This window comes from Strix uralensis, chromosome 3 (genome assembly GCF_047716275.1).
Source record: "Strix uralensis isolate ZFMK-TIS-50842 chromosome 3, bStrUra1, whole genome shotgun sequence".
Classification (NCBI taxonomy): Eukaryota; Metazoa; Chordata; class Aves; order Strigiformes; family Strigidae; genus Strix; species Strix uralensis.
Genome location: NC_133974.1, coordinates 65651151 through 65678643, shown reverse-complemented (window position 1 = coordinate 65678643; position 27493 = coordinate 65651151). Strand labels below are relative to the sequence as shown.

General features: G+C 38.8%; 1 protein-coding gene across 3 annotated transcripts in view; it reads right to left on the bottom strand.

The window, feature by feature from the left end:
* Positions 1–27250, bottom strand: part of PEX7 (peroxisomal biogenesis factor 7) — a 49434-nt gene extending 22184 nt beyond the window's left edge. The window contains exons 1-8 of one of the 3 annotated variants that reach the window (XM_074862628.1): positions 26992–27250; positions 25688–25745; positions 24039–24189; positions 19507–19584; positions 19106–19214; positions 8183–8289; positions 7667–7780; positions 3317–3372 (exon numbers count right to left, since the gene is read on the bottom strand). In XM_074862628.1, the coding sequence (XP_074718729.1) occupies positions 3317–3372; positions 7667–7780; positions 8183–8289; positions 19106–19214; positions 19507–19584; positions 24039–24189; positions 25688–25745; positions 26992–27130 (812 nt within the window). In that variant the 5' untranslated portion in view covers positions 27131–27250. The remainder of the gene's footprint in view (positions 1–3316; positions 3373–7666; positions 7781–8182; positions 8290–19105; positions 19215–19506; positions 19585–24038; positions 24190–25687; positions 25746–26991) is intronic. The other 2 variants (XM_074862629.1, XM_074862627.1) reach the window with 2 other exon arrangements.
* Positions 27251–27493: the final 243 nt, after the last annotated feature.

Genomic DNA, 27493 nt, shown 5'->3' with positions numbered 1-27493 from the left:
ATCCTATTATATTCCTTAAAAGAGATGTTCCCAAAGTGTTGTGGTAACAGGTTTCCCCATTATACACAGTATTTTCCTTGTGCCATCTTTTCCAAAGACTTTCACCTGGTCTCCTCTGTTGTATAGTCACTCATACCAAACCCCGCAACTAAGTATTTTAGAAAACTGCTAAAAATCTGTAGTTCATCCCTTCAACCCCACCCTCCATTCCTGGTCACAGCAAGTAAATTTTTGGACAGCAAAACAATGTCGAGAGTGGCATTTTGTGAAAAAGTTCCCAAGCTCTGCATTTACAGACACCCTGACTTATGAATTAGGAGCTCTCATCTTTACTGACAGTTTCCACGTATGAAAATGTCAGAACTGAAACTGCACTAGATTTCGGTACTGTATGAAATGCATTAGTGCCAAACCTTTAAGATATATAGTGGTGTCAAAAATAGGAAGAGCATGACAACACAATCAAGTCGCTTCAATCCATCAGCATGCTGATTATTAGTCTTATTGCTCAGACAAGGCCACTGGAAGAAACCAATTACCACTTTTTATTTTAGACCTAGAAGCCTTCTGAGAAATGATATGCTGCAAACCAGCTGGCACTGCATCAGTAAAGGATGTTAAGCAAGATCCCATAAATAACCTTCCACAGACCTCTGTGTAGTATTCTATAGGAAGTCCGTTTTAAACATAAATAAAGCACTTTATATAAGACAGAATGCTGGTGCAGCAGTCTAGAAAGTTATATACATACAGACATCACAGCACTCACACTGTCAGGCTCCTGGCACCAACCACACAACAGTGGATATCATTAGCAAGGCATTACCCCTTACTACAATAAGCAAAAGAATAACAATTAACATAAAACTTAGGAAAGGTTCTCAAGCACTTAAGTCCTTTACTGAAATAAGGACATCCCTCTGGGGTCAGGAGTATTATATAAACTCACCATCCAGTTCTAATCTACAAGAGAAAGGCACAATTTTTGAAAGGAACAAGCCCATGTAGGGACTGAAAATTTAAGTGGGTGACTGGACTGCAAAACTCACAGATTTACCATTATCACCACTTCACCTTCCTAGCTTCTCTTTCCTGAGGAGGCTTTATCCATTGTAGCACTCCAGTCTTGTGAGCGGTCCCACCATCTCTCTATAAACTCCAAGAGGTCACAGCTCTGCTGCTGCACATGGACTTCTAATTCCCCCATTTGTCTCCTCTGCTGTATACGGGTGTCAGGCTGCTTTCACAGGGAAAGTGCAAAAGCCTCTGGCATTATGCTGTTCCCCACACTCTTCTCTGATCCTCATGCTTTCACTTCTCTTCAGGTTATGATCACTCTGCCCCGATATCTGTAGTTTAAAACACTCCTCACTGGGTTAGCAAGCCTGTTGGCAAAGATGCCTGCCCTGCAGTACCCAATCACTTAAAAGAGGACCCTGTGGTTGTAAAAGACAAAGCCCTGCCTATGACACCAGCTATGCAGCAAAGTGTTGACTTGCTGGAGATGTCTTTTCCTACCTGAACTTTTCTCCCTTAGAGTCAGGATCAAGAAAAAACCCACCTGGGTCCCCAATGCCATGTAGCTACTCTTGATATATTCATGGTCACCTCCTTCAGTAATGTGAGAACCCACACAGGTTAAGCGGGAAAAGGCAGTGTCCTGAATCTGGGCAAACCCTAGCAGTCTCTCCACAGCCTCGTGGACCTCAACCCAAGGGAGACAACAAAACCTTCCAAGATATCAAGTTGGGTTGGCAGACAGATACTTCAAGAGGGAACGCAACAGGAGGCAGTCTCCAGTGATGATTCACATTTTTCTTTCGGTGCAGACACTTGATTCAGGCTCATCTGACTCTTGACACCTCCCCAGACTGAACTTTTTCTTGCTCACTCATTTCCAGGGCACTAAATCTATTCTCTAGCTCCAACTTGTGTCACCAGAAGTCACATTTCCAGCCTCCCCCATCACAGGAATCTTTATCCTTATCCTCTGCTGCTTGAAGAATAGTCTCTAACTGTCCCTCCTTCCTTGCACTGTGGGATTTGGGCTCTCACCTCTGAAGGGTATCTGTGAAGACCCTGTCAATCTTGTGTCCACTATCCTTGATGGCACGCAGTCTGCTCATCTCCTCGGGCAGTTCCTTCACCTCAGTACCTCAAACAGAACACATCTCTCACAGGTGAGGCCACCATCACCCCTGGCCTCAGGAAGAAGCACCAAGCACTCCCTGCAGCCTAAGACCTGGAAAGTAACATCCTCTCTAGTGCTGTCGAGGTTGAGGACTCACACGTGCCAAGGACAACATCACCATTGTCACTTTACAGTCTCAAGCAGTCCCACACCATCTACAGCAGAGTTTCGGAGCCCCTTTGCACCCCTGCATGTTTCTGTTAGCTGCATTCTGGGAGCTGCAACCAAGAGCTTGGATGAAAACAAACTTCCAGCTATACTGCACAAGATATATAGATTTATGATTTAGAAACACATACAGGCACTGAGAGTTAGCAAGATTTTCCTTAGGAACCAGAACCTTTCTGTGTCTGGTGTCAGACCACTTAGGACACAACCAGAAGTGACATTAATTGGGATGATTTGGACGAGTGGGATAACTTTGCAGTCACTTCTGAAGGCAAGAGGGCTTCTCCCATTTGTAAGTGTACTGCCTATTATATTCAGTTCATGTTATAAAATTAAAATGTAGATCTAAGAATGTGATTGAAATATTCAGGAATGTACTTCATAGTGTATTGACTTATAACACTGTATCTTAAAGAAGTCCGAAAATGAAGTCAAACTTCTTTATGACTTTTAATCAGCTTTAAATCAGTTGTACTATAAAATCTTCATCAGTATCAGATATACTGGGCAACCAGGGGAACTTACAGAAGTACTGTCTAAAGAACTTCAGCATACACACTGTGGAACAATACTAAAGCTTCCTCAGATACTTGTAGGACAAGAATTTGCTCATAAAAACCTTAAATAAAAATACATCACAGAAACATATGAAGTCACCCACCTACATTCATTTAAGAGGTTATTACCTTCTTATCAGACACCATCACAGCCGGACGCAACTACGTTCAGCAGAATGATGTGAAAAGGACTACAGAAAGCATCTGTCAAAGCAGATATCATTCAGAAGTGATGGAGCTGGCCTTTAAGTGAAGAACCCATGCACAGCTTATGAAGAGAGAAAACATCCATAGCAACATTAACTGCAATTCAGTATGTCCACTCTAGAACTGTTTTCTATTGCAAGTCACATTAAAATATATTATCTTTCCATTTTTATCCAATTAAAAAATACCGTACCTCACAGTAAAATCATAGGAACAAGAGGCCAATAAGGTTGCATGGAATGGTGAAAACTGCAAGAAAACAAAAGAGAATAACTTTTAAAAACATTGTGAACATACACAGACTTACTATAAGTAGAAAGTTACCAAAGTTTAACTATTTAAACTGTTTAAACTATTCAAACTACTAAGTAGGTACCACATCATGCTGCAGCAAAACAGACTACATCAACAAATCTCTCCACCATGCTTCTAATTACAAGGAATGCTCTATGGCATCCTACTTTGGTTTGATTTCATTATAGCAGTGCCAATCAACCCTTCTGTAATGTTAAGAAGTTTTAAGACAGTCATATAAACAGTCATAAATTCTGCCTTTGGCTGACAAACTGAGTATAATCTCATCATATAAAGCAAGTTTCAGAAAAGCTATGTGACCAGTTTATTATTCTCAGAAAGAGAAAATTTGTGCCATACTGCAGAGAATGTAAGATATATTACTGTCATTGATTCCATCTCCTAAAATTTTGAAATTATTTACAGAATTGGGAAAATTGGAGATAAGTTGAAAAACCGAAGGCAGTATAATGTCACTTCATAATTTCCCCCTCTCCTGCAGGGCATTTTAAGGAACACACTCTTCTATGGACTCTTGTAGACAGGTTTAAGAACTGCGGCAATAAGGATGCAGTTAGGCCAAAATTGTTCACCCCGCCTCCAGCTTTTTGGCAACCATTTTTCCAACCATTTTAAGGTCTGTATTTCTCAACAGGAAATACACAAGTCATTGACATAACTTCAGTTTGAAATGCAGGTCCCGAACATCATGGTTCACAGGTAAGATTCTTCTTGGAAGACTTTCAATATCATTCACAGCTACTACAAAGTCAAAAGTTAAGCCTGGGCTATTACCACAACTGCCCAAGTTACCACAACTGCCACAACTGCCCAAGAACTGTTAGCCAAGTTGTTGCCTGCTCAACTTGGCTGAACAGAGTTCTCTTTACTATACAAGAATTGAGGGATATGCACGTTTGAACTTCAAACTCCCCAGATTTCCTACAATTTTTCTGGAGGGGGAAAAAAAAAAAAAATCACAACAAAACTTCTTTTTCTTTTGCACCTCAGGAATATGAACAATAAAGGGGAAGAAGTCTGAAGGGCAGCAAAAACCAATGGCATATTTCCGACATGGCCCCTTTGCATCTTTGTCCACATAGTTTCAGATGAAGCAAAACCATCTTGTCAAAGCTGAAAACCTTTGTCATTAACCTTAAGTATCCTAGAAACTTACCTAAGCAAACTCTATCAAAATACTTAGCAGAATGCTACATATGTAAGTTGAAAGAATTTGCATAATGTCTTTCTGCTACAAAGAGAAGAGAGTATTTTAAAATTCTGTTCCACTTAACTGTAAGATACTACAATTTTATCATCTGAACAGTTGTATATAGACACAAGAGACCAACATATCAATCCAGCCTGACCTCCAATATTTCACAGATCATTCATCCAAATATCTTTTTAGGTAAACTCAAAAATCATAACTACATTTCAGTGTAAGAGATTGAAGCCAGCTAAGAATATGAGACAGCCAAATGCACCAATGTCAAAATCTCCTGAAAAGGGCTCCACATGAACTCAGTGTGCTGATAATGTCCCATACTGCAGTGAAAGACCACAGGAGATCTGCAGGAATTCTGACAGTATTGTACTGGGTAGAATTCCTTGCCAGTCTCAGACCTGACAGTCAACACAACCCTGAACAAGTGAACAGAATACAAAAGACAACTGAAGAGCGTGATTTCATGGTTGGTTTAAGCTGATTTAAGAGTGCACTACTGCCAAGACTCATGGACTGCCCTTTCCTTTCTACTTCTCCATGCCTCCTTTGTGTCAGGTCTTGCAATTGTGGGGTTGAGCAACAAATTGAGACAGCTTAGTGATTCAGACAGAAACTAGTCACTTTTAGGAACAGGATTTTCAGTCAGAGCAATCAGCTAAGCCAGCTTGCTGCACAGCTTTATCACTGCTAGTGTCAGCACAATGTAAGGGAAGGGACATCAGTAGGGACAGCTGCCTCTATTTAGGTAGCATCCTGGTCTCTCTCTCCATTTAGTGTGACTGGTGAGTTATACCACACAAGTGTAGATATGTTGCACCACCTCTAAGTGCTGGCCCACATTCCTCTATCTTATGTCCACAGGGACCATGTCTATCTTGAAATGGAAGCTACAAAAGCTTGCTAAGACAGAACAGAAGTCATGTACTCTCACATACCTCTCCTTTGCACATGTATGCATATACAGCCTCCCCACCATCTCCTTAAACCATTTAGTGAACTGATCTCAGAGGTTGGTGCAAAGAAAGTTCTACTGCTGGCCAACTCCTAATAATCATTTCAAGGTGTTTTAAGAAAACAGGGAGCATGATGGGCCATAAAATGGAAACTAAGATGAGACAGTATAAGAATATAAAAGATACCTTACCTGGTCAGACCAACAGTCTTTGAGCCCAATGCTGTATGTTTACATGGCATTGTCTGTATTTTAGTTTGTACCAATCGCCTCTGGTCCTCTCACTAGATACCACTGATAAGAGTCAAGCTTTGTCTTCTCTTTTTCCCCCAATCATTCATACACAGTGATAAGATCCTCCCTAAGCCTTTTCTTCTGCACACTAAACAAATCCCAACTCTCTCAGCCTCTTCTGGTAGGACAGAGGCTCCAGTCTCTTAATCTTCTTTGTGGCCTTTTGCTGGATGTACTCCAGTATGTCCATGTCTCCCTTGTATTCGGATGCCCAGAACTGGACCCAGCACTCCACATGTGGTTTCACTGGTGCAGTGAGTAGCAGGGAAGGATCACTTCCCTCAACCTGCTGGCAACACTCCTCCTTATGCGGCCCAGGATGAGAAAGATTAGAGAAACTAGAGACGCTATTCCTGTCTAGCTCTTCTAGTATCTGTTTATCAACCAGCTGACATCTGTGAACCTGATGACACTGCCTGCCTATGCAACCTCTTGTGCAGAGAGCTAATTCAAGAAGTCTACCATCTGATATGTAAAAGAAGTATTTCCATTTGTTTGTAAATCCATTTTCTACTAGTTTCATCAAGCTTCCTTTAGCTCTATTATCACAGGTTATGGTGAATAACAATTCTGCATTCACTTTCTCCATTTTATCATGAAGACAATGTGCTATGAAACCCTTAATGGCAGAGCTGTTTTTAAAAGATCCCACTAACTGTCAGAGAGTAAGAATATGCCAGTCTTTTGATTGATACTGTATTGATTAATCTGTCTTAATGAATGTCAAATTGGAGTTGCAAAATGATCTTGTTTAAAAAACAAGAGAAAACAAACTTGAACACCACTGCTAAATGTTCTTCTGCTATGAAGAACATTTCACAGGGCCAGATCAAAGCATGGCCTTGCAGGAACTGATTTAGAAAAAAAAAAAATACCACCACCACCACCAGTGGGCATAGCAGGCAAGGGTAGCTGGGATAAGGAAGAGCAGGAGCTTCTCACGGTGTCTGTTCACAAACAGGATTTGAGATATGGAACCACTCCCTTAGTCACACCCTTTTCTGACAAATTACAACCTAAGCACAGTAACGTTTAAAGTTGTTAGAAATACATCAAAAATTCCAAGGGCATGTGAAGCAAAACACTGATGCAGGATAATTTTTTTCTGCCAGTTCAGACTGCCTAGAAAATATTAATAACCCTCCCTGTTCTCCTGAAAGGCTTTAAAAGGATCAGGTATTATCTGACTAATACAAAAAAAAATAATAAGCACTAATACGAAAAAAGGTCATTGTGCACCTAGAACAAATTCCTATGGGTGGGTGATCTAGTAGTACAGAGATCCAGTATAGTCATTTGTAGCCTTTCATGCATAAAGTTTCAAAATCTCTTTGAACATATTAATGTTTCCTTTGTATACACAAAAATACATATTCATGATGAGTTCTATACCTTTTCTTATGGGAATATTGATTCTTTGTATGGAAACAAAAAGACACAGCACCATTTAAAAAACAAGTAAGGTAAAGTATTTTCTCTATCTCAAATTTCCCATATAACTTAGCCTAAGCAAACCTCCCAACCCTCTCTCAAGCTCTCAAACACTCATGGAAATATACAGACTTTGAAGATGTCATTTACTTTGAAATCCCAGCAACCTGCTAAACATCAAAATGTTTTACAGTGCTAAACTGAAGGTTTCCAAGAACAGTCACTGCAGCATCTAAAATCTTCAACACCAGTTGGTTTTTTCCTAGTTATTAGATAATATATTACTGCTTTCCAGAAAAATTTGTGTAACAATGGTGATCAATGGGGAATAAAATACAACTTACTTTTACTCTTCTGATAGCATAGGTATGACCAAGCAAGACGAACACAGGTTGCCGGATGTTCCGCAAATCCCAGCCTTTCAAGCTACAGTCAACTGCACCAGTTACCAGCAAGTTCTGATGTTTTGATAAAACACAGATATATCAGGACAATTTCATTATTAAATTACAGTGATGCGTATGTTGGCTACAAAAGTTAGATAAATCAAACAATACAGATGAATAAATCATAAACGACATCTCCAGTGTGTAAATTAAAGAGAACAGAGAAATACAAACCATTTTTCCACTATGGACTATTCTGTCCAGTATACAAAAGAATAAGCAAAACCCCTGATCTGCTTGGGCCGTCTATCTGTAGGAACAATGCTCTTCTGAAGATGCAGTAGTGAATGAGAGCAACAAAGCAACTAGACATATTTTTATAAAGAGAAGATGCATTAATGTTGCAGTAAAAAAACCCCACTATTTAATGAGAGTGGTTCAATTAGGAAAACAGTTGGACCAACAGGTTTATACCTGATCATACTTGCACCAGTCACAGCTCAAGATCTCAGCCTGGTGGGCCGGTATCACAAGTTTGACTGCTGGGGCTTTCACGTCCCAAATTCTTAAAGTCTGGTCACCTGAAACAGAGAAATTGATTCAGCACTGTTGAATCAGTTATGGGATACAGTTAATTCACGAGTTCTTAGTAGACAACTGTTTCTTAGCTGTATGAAATACAAACTATTATATGAGGACCCTCATGCCAAATAAAGCAAGCACATTATAGACACAGAGATGAGACTGATGCACAAAAGAAATCAGAACTTACTACTGTTCCTTCACTAGAAAAAAAACCCAAACAACTTCATTTTATTACTAACACTCATTATTTTTTAAACTCTGATTTGATTAAAAGGGGATGAGGTAAAATACTTAAATAACATTTAATTAAAGTAGGAGCTTAAAGTCCATTAAAAAATGGACTTAGAAGACCAGAATCATGAAAAAAAACTTTCTCTGCAAGACAGCTGAGAAAAAGTTCCTAGATACATGATTTTGGTGCACTGAAAAGTGAACAGTACTCAAAAAGCAACTTATCTTCAGATTCTTTCAATGAAAGGAAAATTTAAGACACATTACCTGTACTCATCATGTGCAAAACCTGCAGTTACTCTCATTTATTGAAATATTGGAAGATAAAGTCATTCTGCTGTAACTTACACATATTAAAGGCAATGTCTGCTTTAACCTTGAAGCACATACATATACCTGCACATGTGCACACACACACCTGCAGAGGTCTTCAGAGAGCAATGAAGGGAATCAGCTTAAGAGCTGCTTAATTCGCAGTTTAATTTGCAGCTTAAGAGCCTCTCTACCTCCAGCCACAAATTGTCTTCTACCCCTAAAGCTCTTCAGCGTTTGTGTATACCATTCTTACAAATTCAGTTCCTAATGGCTTACAAATACAAGGAAAACTGCATCAGCTGACAAGACAACCATGCTTTTCAATTTTTCTAATCGTAATTCTCTTATTAACCCGGAATATTTAGCTTTGTATCCACAAAAATTTATCCTCAAGCTCATTTGTTTACAGAGAGAGAAAATTAATTAGAATTTATGATTATGTCTGTGTTCGTTCCAAGAGACAAATGAAATCACTAGAAGCTGCATCCAAACACCCATGATTTCTACAGAAAGCATGTATCCATACTACCTAAATTTAAAAAAACACTGTTCTACCTTGCTACTGAAGAAATTACTAATGTTTCTTTACCAGAAACACTTCTGTAAATCCTCAAATTGGTTATCATCAATAATTATTATTTTTATGTTGTTTAGATACAAGTATTTTGATGGTTTTAGCGCCCAGTCGGTCACTGGCCTTAAAAATATACAGTGGGGCACACAAAATCATAGCTCTTTTCAAGAAACTGGCCACAGTTCAAACAAAACCATCCCTAGAGCCACAACAAAAATATTCCTATTGCACAAACTACCAGGCTCTGTAGACCTCGCAAAGACATAAAACGACCAGAAAGTTTGAATACAGAAACGAAGCTAGGGAGAGCTTCGTTCCACTACATGACACAAGACTGGCCTTATGAGTGTGGTACTACATAGATCACGGGAAACTTCGCTCTGATGGTGGGTTGGCTTCTCCTCAGACTCCATCATTGTGAGAGATACCGTACTCTTGGTGGATAAAATCCTTACCTGTAAGGTGGGCACAACACATGATTTCTCATGGTTTTCACTCCCTTCACCTATTTTAATACTGCCAAGAGCAAGATTGCTGCTCAGTATATATATAGCACTCCTGACAATGACACCCTGCAGTCAGCTGAAGCCCCAAACATCACTACAGTGCTTATAAAAACAGGGCAACATATGGAGAGGAAGAAACATGACCAGCAGGGTCTTGGCAAAAAAAGGTAGGATGCCCATCCACCCACCATTAGTCTTAGTAATCTGCTTGCCTGCAGAGGACAAATTTCAGTTTGAGTCTTAAGTCTTTCAGAGATATTATAATGGACTTCTTAAAAAGCTTTTATTTTAATTTCATCAGATAACATAGATTTGAAGGGGAAACACATATTTCACTACAGACAGGATCATTTTTCCCAAGCAAATAAATATATAAATACAGGTGAACTAGAATGAACTGTTACAGAGATGGACCACAGTAGCATTATGAGGGCCAAAAACATTAGGAAAAGTTAGCCAGTAACGATTTTGACACTAAATATACAATTGCCCCAATTATTTCTTTTCTAATAGAAAATGCTGATGCACAAGAAAAGGAGTTATTTTCCCTTTTTTTTTTAATTTCTTTGAAAATGCTAGACTTAGCTGTTATTAATTCTGGCTGGCACTATTTGTGAAATGGTTTTAATGGAGTAAGATAACATGCAAGTGAAGCTTTCTGTGAATAGAACAGACTGAATTACAGCCAAAGGCAAATCCAACTTTTCCATTTAAGTAAGTGGAAGAATCAGATTAATTAAAAAAAAAGCCAATAAACAGTGTAATCCGGACACTTTACCCATTTTAACAAACTTTTTTACCTCAAACATCTTTCCATGACCTCACAATATATATTTTTTTCACATTTCAACAAAAATTGTTGTTAAAAATTTTGGAATTTCCACATATTCACGATTCCTTCAAATCTGCATTACAAAGGATGCATTTCTTCTGTATGGTAAAGCAGAAGTAGGATAATAATAATAATAGAAAATAGAAGTAAAGCACACGTAGTACAATTACATTGACTAACAGCCACTTTCAGTTGGCATCCAAAAGTAAGCAACCAGAAAAATGGCCAACATTTCCCCCACAAAATATCTCTATTTTTGTAAGAAGCAATTTCTCTATGGCAACAGATTTTTGCTGGTCTGTTAGATAATTATGATTCCAGATTTGTTTGTATATTGTACTTGCTTTCTTTCATTTTAATGAATATTTGTGAAATCTTGGCCGAATCAATAGAACTACACAATATATACTCATCTATTCAAAATTTTTGAAAGAGATGCTAATCTACAAGTACATCATCCCGGTACATGGGATAAAGACTACTAATGTGAATGACAATGTATGATACTGAAAAGATACAATTTATCTAAGATTTACATTTCGTGTAGGTTTAATACTGTTTTTTTTACACACAGATGTATTTTACACAAATCCATAAATCATAATCTCCTTAATCCTGTGACAACAATCAGCTAAGCAATCATTGCCAGACAGTGCAGAAGTACTAGGTACAACTAGCTAGGTATTTGGGATATTAATAAAAATCCAATAAACCTTAAACAATATATGAAGGCAAAAAGGATTCTAACCAGGACAAATACAATGTTTTTCAAGAACCAAGTACTGTTAGATGAAAGTTTGACTTAAAAAAATGAGTCTGATTTTTTTTTTTTAAGTTCTAAAGCAAGAAATCTGATCTTTTAACACTGTTCTCTCATAAAGAGAAAAAAACACCAAATAATACATCTTAATTTACTGTAGAAAAAGAATTCAGTATAGAAGACATGAATATTGGCATACATGGTGCAACATCACAGAATCACAGAATGGTTTGGGTTGGAAGGGACCTTAAAGATCATCTAGTTCCAACCCCCCCTGCCATGGGCAGGGACACCTTCCACTAGACCAGGTTGCTCAAAGCCCCGAACAACCTGGCCTGGAACACTTCCAGGGAGGGGGCAGCCACAACTGGTCTGGGCAACCTGTTCCAGTGTCTCACCACCCTCATAGTGAAGAACTTCTTCCTTACATCTAATCTGAATCTACCCTCTTTCAGTTTGAAGCCATTACCCCTTGTCCTATCACTACATGCCCTTGTAAACAAAGAAACCTTGATTAAAGTACTTCTACAGTGCCACTGAATGACTACAAGTTAAGATTACTTGCTTATTTGTATGTATTTTTTAAATACTAAACCAGCTTAAATTATTTAGCCAGAATCAAGCAGAAAATCTGCAGAAGAATAAAGAACAGAACCCAAATCTCATGACTCTCAAAATCAATCATTTTAGGCATGTTAAAATGATCATGCTGTCCATTTCTATCATAGATAGTTGTCCTGGTTTTGGCTGGGATAGTAGTAGCTGGTATAGTACTCTGTTTTGGATTTAGGATGAGAATAATGTTGAAAGCACACTGATGTTTTCATCACTGACGTTTTCATCACTGCTGAGCAGTGCTTACACAGAGTCAAGGCCTTTTCTGCTTCTCACCCCACCCCACCAGCAAGTGGGCTGGGGGTGCACAAGAAGCTGGGAGGGAACACAGCTGGGACAGCTGACCCCAACTGACCAAAGGGATATTCCATACCATATGACGTCATGCTCAGTGTATAGAGCTGGGGGAAGGAGAAGGAAGGGGGGGACATTTGGGTGATGGTGTTTGTCTTCTCAAGTAACTGTTACGTGTGATGTAGCCCTGCTTTCCTGGGGATGGCTGAGCACCTGCCTGCTGATGGGAAGTGGTGACTGAATTCCGTGTTCTGCTTTGCTTGCGTGCGTGGCTTTTGCTTTACCTATTAAACTGTCTTTATCTCAACCCACACGTTTTCTCACTTTTACCCTTCTGATTCTCTCTTCCATCCCACTGAGGAGAGGGAGCGAGCAAGTGGCTGTGTGGGGCTTAGCTATCAGCTGGTGTTAAAGCATGACAATAGTATAAGCGAACCTAGAACAGGATTAATAAAGCTCATGAGATTCCACACAGAGACAGGAATAGAGTGACACAAATAGCAGCTTTATTTAAATCCTCCAGCAGGACTCTACTGAATGCACAAAATCTATTTCCATGTAGCACAACCTAGATATCAAGTAAACATAACTACCAGTGGAAATGTACTTTCCAACTGGTAATTTTTCAGTCTGATACAAAACGCTGTAAAGCTAAAAATCAAAAGAGCTAAACGTTATTTCAGAGGAGACCTCAACAGTCTTTTTCTGAAAAGAGTAAGTTGATTAAAAGAAAATAAAAATCAGTGAAAACTTTTATTTCAGTGTTTTCCAAGATGGTTACACATAAACCTTGGGACAAAATTTTTATTTCAAAATTGAGCTAATTTATGACTTATTATTAAACCATTCTTTAGCAAATGGCAATATTGGCTAGATACCTAAAACATATTAATTCACTGTAAGAACCTGTTACTGCATTTTTCTTCTCAACACTAAACAATTATTTTACAATATGAGATTCTATAAAATATTATAACCCGAAAGTGCTTTATAGTCTAGCATGTGCTGCATACAATACCTTACTATGGTTAGCATGTACTATAAATTGAGGGCCAAGCTCATTTCCTGAGAAACATTTCAGCTTGCACATTAGAGGTTGATTTAGTAAAGCTTACCGAGCACAAGACTCGGATGAATTCAATAACGTGCTGGTATGTTTTGATGCAATAGACTGCAAATGAAAACACCCACCTCGCTCCAGTACACAGATTTGACACAACAATGTAAACAAGTAAATTATATTTTAATAGCTTCTAGCATAAACAGCAGTTTAGCTAAACTGCAACGGAACACAGTAACTCCATAATCAGTTTGCTCTCTAGATGCTCGAATTGTACAAGGTTCCATGCAGTAAACTGAAGCCTCTTATTCTTTTATCCTTCAAGGACTTGGATTTCAAAAATTACCAAGTTTCGCAAAGCCTTGAACCTTGTTCATGATGGCATTTCTTCTAGCACATTCAACAAGGACAAAAACAGGAAAGAACTCATAAAAAGCAACGAATGGGCCCACACTACACACAAACTAATGGAATATAAACCTCTAGTAAAGTGTTTTAGAACTCACAACAAACCTCTGTCATAGCAGAACAGAAGACTATTTCCTTCAGTTTTTTAGGAACCTGAACAAACACGAATATCGTTGGAATTACTTGTCTGCAAGCCCCACTCCCCAACAGCTCCTTCCTTTGCCCTGTGCTACTTCTGAAGCAGAAATGTAAGCTGAAGCTTCAGAAAGCTGAAGTCAGAAACCCGACAACCCCAAATCTGGTGCAGAAACTTACACATGGAGAACACCTCTTTATTGAGGAGCTGCACTCAAGGCTATTCCATTTTCAACTAATTCAGTAACCATCCTCTTAGTAGATGTACACCTTCCCAGCTCTTTATTTCATGCAAAATAATTTGTTCATTTTTAGTTTTCTTTCACAATTTGGATCCCAAACACAGAAAGGTGTGCCAAGACTGCATGCCAGCCTGATTTATGAAACTACAGCTTGATAACACCTTGACTATACACATTTGTCACTAAGAGACCAGTAGGCAAGAAAAGAAACTTTTTAAAAGGCAACTCACCATGTCAAGGGTGGCAATAAAACAGAATACGAGATAAACAATGGTTTTTAATTTTAACCTTAAGTCTAGCACTGAACGCAAGGGCTTGCAAAGAGTGGAGGCTGGATTTACAAGTTCATTTGTAAACCAGCAAAGCTACAGTTCCTCAATATTTTTGTCAACATAATAAACATTTCTCAGAAATAATCTCACCTTGCAGTATAAGAAAATTTTTCGCCCTGGGCTTTCAGTCTGAAAAATAAATCTTTGAGCAAAGAGTAGAATTAATTGATCTAAATACTGATGAATACAGACATTATCTTGCAGATTTAAGAAACACTTCTTTCCCTTACTCATGATTTGTTTAAGATGTTATGAAAAGTACGTATCTGCACTGATCAGTAAACTTAAGGAGCATAGTAATGATTTAAAAATGAACGCAGCATTCAAACTGAGGTCCTGGTAGCTAAGATAAAAGCTAGCAGTCATTCTAAATCTGGGCTTTGTCAAATCCAAACATTTATATTTTCATTTGCCAGTGTCATATCTGTACCAAAGAATACTACAGTTATGCAGATAAGGGTAAAATGGTACTCACAAGTTAAGTTACCACTGTTAAATTTAAAGGGCAATAAAACCAGTAGATACTATAAAAGATGCTTTCTTTATAAACCACGGGACCGAGCAAGGCCTACTGCTCTGCAGTTACAGAGAATCATTTAGTAGAACTGATTTACATTTGACTATATATTAATGTGTGCATCTGGCACCTTCTTTATGTGCTCCTCACCAACTTGCTCTCTGGGTAAAAAAAATAAAACACAAAAAATCCCTTCTGGGCAAATGACACAATGACTCATTAAACCCTTTTAGCCATGAAGATGCTGTTAAACATTTATGTCACTCCTTTAGTGACATTTTCCACATCACTGTTTTCTCAGCGTGAGGCAGACATTTACCAGGGCTCTGGTTTGGTGCTGCACGTACACCTGAACATCCAGCTTATCTTATCAGCTCAGAAATTGTTACTGACATAATAACAGCAAGTTATTTACATATACAGAATTAACAGTTTATTCTGTTACTATTAACTGCCAATTTCAAACAAAAAAAGATAAGCCATTTACTTGCTTTTTGAGAGTATAAATGATTGTACATGAAGACAACAGCATTGTAAAGTACCTCACACATCCCTGTAAATGTTAAACGGAGGTATATTAGATGCTGAATTAAAGGTAATTTAACTGAAGCATCAGACATATTTATCTTCTGTAATTCAATTTCATTTTATTGTCCACTGCAGACAAACTGAGCTTTCCTGTATGTATTCAGATGGGAGACTTAATGACGCAAAGTAACCACACTTAGTATCAAATTATTTTTCAACTGCTTTATATTGCAGTCTTTGGTTTCTCATTTTCTTCACTGGTATTCTTTTTCTAGTCTCATAATAGTTTGAGAAAAAGTTATGTTCCAAAAGCAAAGATTTAACCTTATTAGCTTCAGGCAAAAGTTGTCTAGACACATAAGGGTCCTTCTGAGCAGCTGTTTTACTGTGGCTTGCAGTTGTGTGTGGTTTTCTGTTTTCAGTGTTCACAAACTAATTAGGTAAGTGGAAATTAAACTTCTGTTGGCATCTGTCTGAATTCAAATAAAGGCAGAAAAAGGGCAGTGGTGAAGCATGCAAAAGGTTCCTAAACCTCCTCCTTCCCTCTTGCTTATTTTCTTTAAAATTAAAAAAAAAAAAAAGTGTATTGCTTTACTTAAATTAGTTAAATTGGAAGCATTTTGAGACCAACATTTTTTCCAATCTATGGTTAACAACATATCTAACTTCTTTTACTAACACACGCAAAATTGAAGATGTTGCAACATGAAACAGTTCATTTCTGGTCTGAAGTGCTAAGACTTTATACTATTAAGATATGAGTAAGTATTTGGTTGTGAGTAGGTGTGTGTGAGGTGGGATGAGAGAAAGGGGACAGGAGGGATAAGAGAGATAAAGAACACACACACACACTACAATCCTAAAGCAGCACAGCCTCCTTCAAAAAGAGGATGTTTCAATATCCTTCAACAATACCCTTCAAAAAGCTGTTGTTTTAAAAAAGTTAAAAGACATGAAAGGAAGTACAAAAAAGTTTTCACCCAGATACATTTTCAGTTACTAATTTTCAAGACAACACAAAGTTGCAAGAGACCACAAAACCTCAGCTCTACCCTTCCAGCAAGTGTATCAAAGAGAGAACAACTGTAAATTCAACAAAATACTATCACGTTAAGATTGCAGTTTTTCTCCAGCTCCAACTTTAGCTTAATAGAAGATCAGTCAGTGAAATTAAGCTTTCTGTCCCAAAAGTTTCTGTCATCCTTATAAAGTATGTGGATCATCGCAAGTTTCAAATGAGGATGTCCCTCCTGCTGAACAGTTCCACTTGACTTTCATCACATATCTTGACTGACAGAGTAGAATGCCATTAAACACTACACAGTGAAGTAAACTCTCTGAATATAAACTCGCTGATATGCCCTTCTTACAATAAGAAGATGGAATTTACACCCAAAGCTAGAGGGTCATGAGTACTTCTACTACTCACAGTCCTGCTGACCGAAGAAAAAACTCCCAACGTGTATTTTCTGTAGTAATCTAACCAAACCACAGGAAAATTCCAATGTAAACTAAAACCAAAAGCAAATGAAGAAACCTCTTCCACATTGGCATGTCATGATTTCCATGCAAGATCTTTGGTTTGAAGTTATTTCATTTAGAAGCACACCAGATATTTTATTTCAGAAACCTTAAGAAAGGTCACCATCATTTTGAAGACTTCATTTTACCTTACCTAATGATTTTACACCTAGCATTACACTATAAGATTTTTATTTCACACCTGAGTAGTACTTACAGAAGAAAAATATTGTGTCTTCTGTGCATGTTGTTTTTCCTATAAAATACTATGGAATCATCAATCAGTGAAAACTGACTGCAATTAGCTTCAGGCTCCAGCAGTATATGTTAGTCCCTTTCCAGAGTCCAAGTAAAATTCACAAAAGAACAGGAACTCTTTAGTGTTTTAGTCAAAACTTGCAACAGCTGCACCCACTGAGTCACTCAAAGAACAGATCAATTCTGTACCCAATTTAAGTACCACCACATACAGCATCTAACAATCAGTGTTTCCCAAAATTGTTCAAGTGGCAATGTATTAGAAGAGAGTTTGGCTTCACAGCTTAGAGAATCAAATTTGAAATAACTAGCTGGATCAGTAAAGCCCTTTTGTTCATCTAGAATGTCAGAAATTTTGTATGAGTAAGACTACCATGGAGGGGAGGCTTCTGAGCAGGACTTTTTTAAAGAGATCATAACATTCCCTAGAATTTGCAAAACCCACTAAGAACTGCTTTCTCCACTTACCTTTGACCAAATGGTATTTCACTAGTATTTTGTAGTATATAGCTGCATTTCATTAGAACTATTCATACAATTTACAATCCTGTAAGTTTCTGCACATCCTATTAGATAGGTACCTCACTAAGTGCTACCTCAATGAAACTTCAAATAAATTGGAAATGTCTGTGCTCCAGCATCTGTCTTCCAAGCACTACTACGTTAAAACAAATACATTTAACTTGTCGGTCATGCTAGTTCAACTCTGCAAGCAGAGTCAAATGGAAATAGCCAGACTGAATGTTTATGAAAGCCATGTGCACTTTTTCAGCAAACTTCCCATGGCATACGGAAGACCAGTATCTTTGTGTACTCACTGTCTCTCTTTAGCTTCAGTAGCAGGAAAACATATTTATACTTGTTTACCCTCTTGATATAAGAGCTAAACAATTTCTATTTAAATCAGTACAGAAGTCCAGACTTGAAATCAGAGAAATTTAAGCCACTGGAGTTATTCTACACTATTTGAATTAAGGCAGTGTGTTACTGCCCCTCTATCTCCCAAGCAAACTCCGTGGCTCACAGGACCCCTTACCCAGTTAATGAGCAGTTAGGCTCCAGGTCTCACTCCAGAGCTCTCCTTGTGCCTCTGGAGCAGGAGCAGTGTTTCAAAAACACTGTCACCTCACCATACAGTCTCTTTGCCTCTAGGTACACCCAACCCAATTATGACTGTATTGACCAGCAAGACTCATATCACTGGCCAAAGCAGAAAAGTAAAACTGATGACTACCTCTCCCAAAGCACAAGGCACAGAGATCTCCAGCAGTACTTAAAACAGTTCAATGGGAACTGACTATGTTTCTCACAAAGCTAACAGTCTACTAACATTTGAGATAATCTGAACAAAAATATAAGCCAGAACACAAAATAAAGCATATAACATGATTCATTGGTCAATAACAAGAGTGAGGTGAATGGAAGAGAGCTACATGAAATAACAGAAAAAATTGCCTCAAAGTCACTGAAGTGACTGCTAGAAAACTGCTGATTCCTGTTTAAATGGCCAAAAGGATGATTTACAAGTTGTAACAGAACCTACAAATCCAGCTGCAGCAATATGTTTATCTTCCCTTCTTCCATCTTTATGTGTGACACACACTACCATCTACTGGACAAAGTGCTGAACTAATCCAGTAACATACAAGGTTTGTTGTGAGATCCCCTTTACCACCATGTTTACCTGAGGCAGATGCAAAACAACCTGGGATGTGTGGAGACCATATAGTGCTGTAAATGACCCCTTCGTGGCCTTTAAAAGTGCATAATGACTTCCCCACAGCTGGATCCCACTGAATGAAGTAAAAAGAAAACTGTTGAGGTACACATTCAATTAGAAAGGAAAGGGTTTCATACATAAAAAAGCTCTATATATACAGAAAGGACTAAATGAACTTCTTTTTACCATGTATTATGAAAAGTATTTGTATACTTAAACTGATAAGCAACGTCTCAATTAAAACAGAATTTCAGCCTCAGTGTAAAAATAAAGAGGAGAAGTGAATCAGTGCTGTTTCTTAACACAAAGAACTATCAGATCTGAAACAAATCACATTTTTCACCTTCAGCAGAAAACCAACATACCAGCTTGGCTGTTTGATCCCATGAACCAGACACCACTAGCTGCTCTCCTCTAGTTTGGCTCCAGTCAACACTATATGCCTATAAATGATATAACAGCCTAGTTTAGAAAGAGCATTAGAATACAAGTTTGAGACTACAGTTAGCCAAAGTGTCATGAAATAGACCCAAGTCTATTATGATACAGTTGCAGACTGTATCATAATCAGCTAAAAAAAACACACCAGTCAAGCACCACAAAGCTGCCAACAATGTCATTTACCTGAACAAAAAATAAATTCAACATTTTAGTCTGGCATTAAAGGTACATATATAGGCTCAGAAAAGTATCCAAAAAAGTACAGATGGGCTAAAATGGAGGAGGGAAAAAAAAAAGTTGTAACAAAATCCACATAGACCTGCCATCGTCAGAAGTTTCTACCACTGTAAAAAGCCATAATTCAGACTGATTTCTTATCTCTGATACAATTGTATTCAAAATATCTACAGTTTCGAAATGCTAACAATGTAAATGCCATCTCTCTTCAGAGCTGACTTTGAGGTTTTAGCTGACTTATAATAAATGCTCTTTTCTATCTAATTCTTACGAGAAATACATGGCGTAAAATACTCCTGATTTTCATCTTTTCCAGGTTCTATGACACTCTTTCTTACCATTCATATCCTCAAAACAAATAAAATAAAATTAAAAACTCAACTTCCCTCATAACTAATCATTTCAGCTGTTAAGAAATTGCTTTTCACTGAGTAGTTGAAATCAGCTCCCTCTTCTCTGACAGTTTATTCTAATGTTGGTCCCCACTGTGACAGAGAATACCTTAATTCCATCCTTCACTGCTGATTTTTCAGCTCTGCTGCCTCAGCAAAAACAAACGCTCTAAGGTAGATCTTTAAATTACTTCAAATCTTCAAATCTGAAAGTCAAGAACATGTACAACGTCCATCTTCAAATGCATTGTAACTTTATCTACATTATAGAAGGTGCATTCTATTCTGTCTAGTTTTACCTCACACCAAAATGGCTCAACAAGCTGCGGTGGGACATGAAACATTTCAGTGCTAAGATGGGTAAATATTAGCTGAAGCAGTTCATTTGTTTCACCTCCTAACCCAGTCAGACCTTCCATGACACTTCTCAGAAATATGGCCACTGCCTACCAGTAGTAGGTGGTGCTGCTCTCAACAGTCAGGCCAGTAACCACTGAGGATTTGTGCTCCAGCTGGGACAATCTAGTTCTAGCACAGCACTGGATCTAATCTGCAAGTCAACATACTAGATGCTGTGTTTGTCTTGTATAGATGGAATTGTGCATTAAATGACAGCAACCCTGTTTTTAAGGTGAAAATGTTTGGACCTGTATCACCAAACAAAAAAGCAGAGAAGCTGGACTGGGAAAAAAAAATGAGTGGAAGCCAGTCTTCTATGGAAAGTGTCCTGTATGAGAAAGGAAAATGAGGTATCATTTAGCTACTTCTGAGCATTTTCCTTCCTAAGAAATATTTAAATCTATGCAAGATCCAGCTTAACTTAACTGCTTTTCATCTATTTGCTTATTTCCCATAAGTGGAAGGCAACCACTACCCCCAGAAAAAAAGTGCACTATCTGCAACTTTCCTTTTTTATTTTACAATGTCCTGCCTGCCATACACTGAAAGGCATATTACTCTGGCACCATTTTGTGCTCGCTCCCTTCCTTGAGGAGGTTATAATCCGAATGTACAAGACAGTTAGATAGTACTTGACAAAAATAAATGGAGAGGTAATTCTTCTGTTTTTCCAAACCATGCCTTTAACCTCTTGGCTCTTCTGCTTTTGTCAGCTAACTACCAGTACTACAGCTCATTAAAACACCCTCTCTTTCAACCTGACTCCTCCTAGTAAAATCATACCAAAGGAGACAGACAAGTACCTGCTCATATTTTAAGAACGGAAGATCTCACAGCTCACTGAAGTGGCTCCTGAGGTCCTCACAAACATTAGCCTCTCCCCTTCACCCTGAATCTATGTGACGGCCTGTGCTCAACTCCTAACCTGTTGCTGTTTGGAAATGCCCCTAAATGTATCACTACATAGTGTCCTCTTTCACACAACAAGCCCTATGAAGTCAGCTCAGTTGAAGCTTCTGGCACTCGTATTTACGTCCAGAATTTTCCAGAAAAAAACACGTCTCTCAGAAATATGCACCTGCGTCAGACAATTCACTAGCCCCACATATTTGGGATGTATCAGATCTACTGCACAGATAAGGCAAAGTGCACATATGGCTTATAGTTCACTTGCGAGCTATCAACACATAGATCCATTGAACACGTGCTGTGACACGGATCGTGTACGTATGGCAGACATGGCTGGGACTGCCCAGCACTCTGCAGCTGCATCGGAGGCAACAGGACCTGAGCAAATTCTCCTTCAGGCAAGAATTATAAACAGAACAGACAACAGGCTCAGAAAAAGCAAGAGCTATTTTTCATTTGGTGTGTGACAGGTCCAGGTAATGGGAAGAGAATTAAAAGAAGGAGGTATGGAGAACCAAGTAAGGTTCACGTTTATTCTTCCTTCCTTTTCATGCTATCATCCAACGTAAATTTACAGATGCTTCAATAGAAGCTGTGTTGAGCAACTGGGAAAGACTAATAACACAGCATAAACCTTAGTTATTAATCTTTTAGTGCTTTATCTTCAACTGTAAAATACATTAATACTAGTTTATGCCTAAACAGCAGAAAGAAATGCCTCGGGCAAGATGAAAAGATGATGAAAAAAAGATGTAAAAACATAAAAATAGTTTGAAATAAATGTTCAAACTCACTTTAAAAGATAAATTTAATCCTTGCATTCTACTGTCTCACATTCCAGTGAGACTTCATCAAAACCAAAGTAAATTAGACTAATTTATTAATGAGATTCAGCAGTTGGTTAGTGCTGGAATAAAACTCATTGTCCTCTGATAATGAAGATGTGCTTTTAACTTAAATATGCACATTCTTTGTGAGGAGGGACAATGATCTCATTTACAAAACACGAAGTAGATCCCTGTCAATCTTGCATTAGAAATATTATAAAATGGAGTGACAAAATTGGCGTTAGAAATGTCAGGCAGGGATTAAGGATTAGGAAGGTAGTCAATTGTTTTAAAGAGCACTGTCTGTCAGTTTTTACCACAAACTATTAGGTATGTTCCCTCTGAGATCTATCCTCTTGATGCATGTTTATAAAGAATCAATACAAACCTTTCATATCTCTCAGTAAACACTCAGCCCATGTGTCCTATACTGGCTTTCTAACTCATGGCTGAATGCATCTACCTCCCCATGCTACCTGCTAAACTAATACTTGGACACAGAAATGTTTACTTCACTAACAACAGATGGTGTAGCAGAACCAAAATAAACTTAGGGACAGAATTTCAATGAGAAAATGATAGAGACAAAAAAAAAATGGTATTATGATTTGCCTACATCTTTCCATTACTACCATCAGCCTTTGAAGACTATCATAAAATCCTGATCACAACTACAAACTCATCTCTCAAAATTCTTTATTTACATAGTATATATATTAAACCAAAGTAGAAAAATTACAAAGAAATCTGGTACGGAAGACAGGCTGTCATGTAACATGCAGTCACTCAGCTTTGTGTTTTATATCTGAGAAAAACTTGAGGTCTTTGTGAATACACAACTGGATTTCTTCCATCATTTTTATTGACTACATATCCACTAGGTTATTTTATTCAGATTTATGTCATTTTGATAAAGTGTCAGTAATTCAGGCTGAAACTGACTGCATCTAAAGTTCAAAGACTTGACAGAAGTGAGTGGAGAGTTAGAAGGAAAGCATAGAAAAAAGAAAGGGGTAGAAAAATCACTTGGGGGAAGAGAAAAATACTAAGTACAAATGTCCTTAAAAATACGCAAATACATTTATGAACATGCAGTATGGGTAGAGAAGAATGTTATATGCACTACATAAAGAAACCAAGATTTTAAGAAAGTCAAATGCAAGTGTATCAAACCAAGGCTGAAAAAATACATGTCTCAATCTTTGACTACTGCTATTTGAGAAGGATCTCACAGATGCTAGGATGGAAAAGGATAAACAGTTCCCAGGTACAACAGAAGTCCTAAGGATCTGCATAATGGGTATCACACTATATCCTCAAGGATAACACTGCTGTATACATCAGCTGATTTAGACCTATCCAATAATGCTCTCTAAAAATCACAGAATGACTGCAGTACTTTCATACAATCCAATGATTACTTGGCCTATAAGAAACCACAAACGCTATTTCTGAATATATTAATTTATGTAATTAAACAGTACCTACTACAGCATATGAACATACATAAAAATATGAACAACATGGAAATCACTTTATATTCAAAATAATGTTGTTATAAATTCAAACCATGGACCCAAACAAAGTTAAAAAATAGAGAAAACCTACTTTTGATTATAAATCCACAGTTAAGTCTTTTAATAATTCAAACATTAGATCGTCCATTAAATTTTTCAAGTTTGCCTGGTTTACCTCCTGAGTGTGCTCTTTATAGACTTGCAGAGGACCTTTGGTTTTAGCTGTATCCCAGATTTGCAGAGATCCATCTCCACTAGAAGTGATCAACACATGTTCATTATTCTCACTCCAGGTCACATCAAACAGGCCATCATTCCAGTCAAAACTAAATCAGAAAAATTAAGATATTTGTCCGTGAGAAAGCACAACATAAAAGTCTGGACTAGTTATGTGCAAAAACAGTATTTCTTTAAATCACCCTCTTTACAGCATTTTTATGTATTTGAGTTTCCAGTAAATCTCCTTAGAAGTAGCTTAATTGTTATAATCTCAACTTTTACAACTGTATGCCAGAATAGGTTGATTAAGTTAAAGCACAAATGAACCAAGGACCTTCAACACACAGAGAATGAAATCTGGTTTCAGTATTAAGCTTGCTAGGCCAACAGAGAAGTACCACATGTTTCAGTCGGATCTACAGTTTCTCCAGGATGTTGCTACAGAGGTAGGAGCCCTTTGTCTGTAAGAACTGTGGTAAACAAAGAAATAAAACTGTTTGTGTTGGGAGAGCTCTATCCAATTCACAATACCATTAGGAAGCTGAATCACAATGAAAAACCAACAGAAAGACAGTCATGAACATATTAGAGATCTCTACACTCCTTTAAAAAGGCTTTCAACACACCAACAACTCATCATATGGGACCTGATACTGTATATTAGTTGCTCTGCAACAACTGTCAATGACCGTGCTGTTATCTGATGGTAAATATGAATACTGAAGGTTCAGCTAAGCTCAGGCTGAACTTCACGGCACCCTGCAGTAATGATGAAGGAAAGGCACACAGACAGAACGTTTTCGTAGAGACAATGACACAGCTTATGGCTCAGGAAGTTACAAGGACTTTCTACCACAAAATAAGTGGAGTCACCGGAAACATAGAAATGAACAGTACTAAAACAGAGCACTTAGCAGGATTTACAGAGTGCTGAACAGCTCCAGAGTCTTGCTTTATAATTATGAATTAAAAACAGTTTCTTTGAATGTGATCAACTATTTGTTAAGCATTTCTATTTCAACCTTCTTACTCTAAACAATTGCTGTTTCAAAACTTAAAAAAAATTTTAGGTCAGTGATGGTCAAGTATTAAACCCTCTCCTTCCTAACCTTTCGATCCTCCCATTCAGAACACAAATCAAAGTCCTCTTATCAAACCCTTAAAATATTTGATCTTCTAAGAAGGACCTCTGTGACTTTATGTAGCTTCCTGTTCTATTTTCAGTGTAAGTCAATCATAAGGGCATAAATTTAGGCGGCAGTGCGCTGTTCCTAAAAAACTAAAACTTTAAATTTCAAGTTAGGACAGAGAGGCTACTTTTAATTTACATTGTCAGTTTTCTACAAAATGATTTACGCTACAGAAAGGGTGCAATCCATATTACTTCCTATAATAAAAGCTATGCAATGTAAACCTATAATTTATATGTAAATACACACACATTCATTTGTAAGTAAATACAAAGACATGTATTCAGTAGATACTATAGCATGGATATAATAGTATTATCGCTAACAACAGCACAAAATATTTGGGTTGTGTCTTGTACTCACAGGTACATAATAAGTTTTTCTCTTGCAAAAATAAAACATAAAGCTATGTTACCTCCTGAGCAGAGCAATCCCAGCTTCATTTTGCTCCAGCACTGCCAGAGTTCCACAACCTAAACCAGCAAAATAAAACAAAACATCACAACTAGTTCCCCCATGCTAAAGGAAACTACCGTGGTTCTGAGGTAGCTCCCGTGTGCAAATACAAAGGGCATCTGAACTTTAAGAGGCCAAACAACTGCATAAAGAAACATCTTCTTGTCTCACGTTCTCTAAAACAGTAATTCATTTACAACAGATTGTTTTTTGGGGTTTTGGTTTGTTTTGTTGTTTGTTTTTTGTTTTTGTTTTTCTCCAATACATCTGTAGGTGAGGTTGGAAAAGGAACAACTCACTTTTAAAGCCGAACAGTGCATTTTCCCCATGAGCCTCACATTACAGACATACCAGCACGGGGTTCCTTTTTATCCTTCTGATGACACAGCGGGCCTAACCTTTTTTTCCCCTGAATCTAGTAATACAAACACAGCTCACCAGAAATTAAACGAATCATAGAATCATTCAGGTTGGAAAAGACCCTTGGTATTATCGAGCCCAACCATCAGCCCTACTCTGCAAAGTTCTCCCCTACACCATATCCCCCAACATCTCATCTAAATGACCCTTAAACACATCCAGGGATGGTGACTCCACCACCTCCCTGGGCAGCCTATTCCACTGTCTGACCACTCTTCCGGTGAAAAATTCTTTCCTAATGTCCAGTCTAATTCAGTTAATTCAGTAATAGTTCAGTTCTGAGAAAACACACACAAGTATTGCCTTCTTGTATGACTGGGATAAAGTAATTCCACATTTAGCCACTTTATTTAAAATAGATGCTTTCAACAGCAATGCTCCTCCTCGATATGAGAGAGGTCCCAATGCTGAGGAAAGCTCAGCTCACCTCTGCAGCGGGACCACAGAGTCGCCCAGGGCTTGTCGGGACACTGACTGACTGAGACTAGAACAGTGAAAATTTTACAGAAACAGTATTTTCAGACATTTCATTCGCACTGTGTATGTCTCTACTACTGTGTTTATTATCAACCCTACAAAATTAGTACTCCTCTGAGAAGGCCTTGTGAAAACCACCACCGGGTCTGCACAAGCCGGAGGCCGGTGGGCAGGGAACCTCAGCCCGCTCACAGAAAATACACGTTGTACCAAAGCAAAACAAAAGCAACGGAAAAGGAAAACTCGAAGCGCTTTTACGGACACTGACTGTCGTTCCGGAGACCCAGCCCCCTCAGGAGCCGCCACCGGCCACGTACGTTAACAGCTACCCCACCACCCGCCCCGCCCCGCCCCCGCCGCCCGCACCTGCGATGCCGTAGTACTGCGCGGTGGCGCAGGCCGCACGCCCCGGCCAGTACGGCGAGAACTCCGCCGCGTAGCCGTGCAGGCCGGGCAGCCGCAGGGCACGGGCACCGGCACCGCCGCCGCCACTCGCCGTGCCCATAGCCCCCGCCCGGGCCTTGGCCGAGGCGCGAAGGAGCTGCCGCTCTCACGGCCCCGCCGGAAGCGCCTCTCCCGCCGGGCGGGGTCGAAGCTGCGGCGCCGCCGCCATCTTTGATGATGGCAGAAGGCGGCCCAGGATGCTGTCAGCGCGCGGCAGGTCGCGCCCGCCCCGTCCCTCTGGGCTGCCCGGGCGGGCCCGGCCGGAGAGGGCGCTGCTGCCGCCTCAGAAGCGCCTCTGGGCTCCAGGGGAACTGCTGGTGGCCCTGGGTGGCCGTCGCGCTCTGCCACACTGCGCCAGCGGCCCGGTCCCGCTCTGACCGACTCCGCAGAGGTGGTAGCTGCAGCCTTGGGCCTCTGTGGTTGA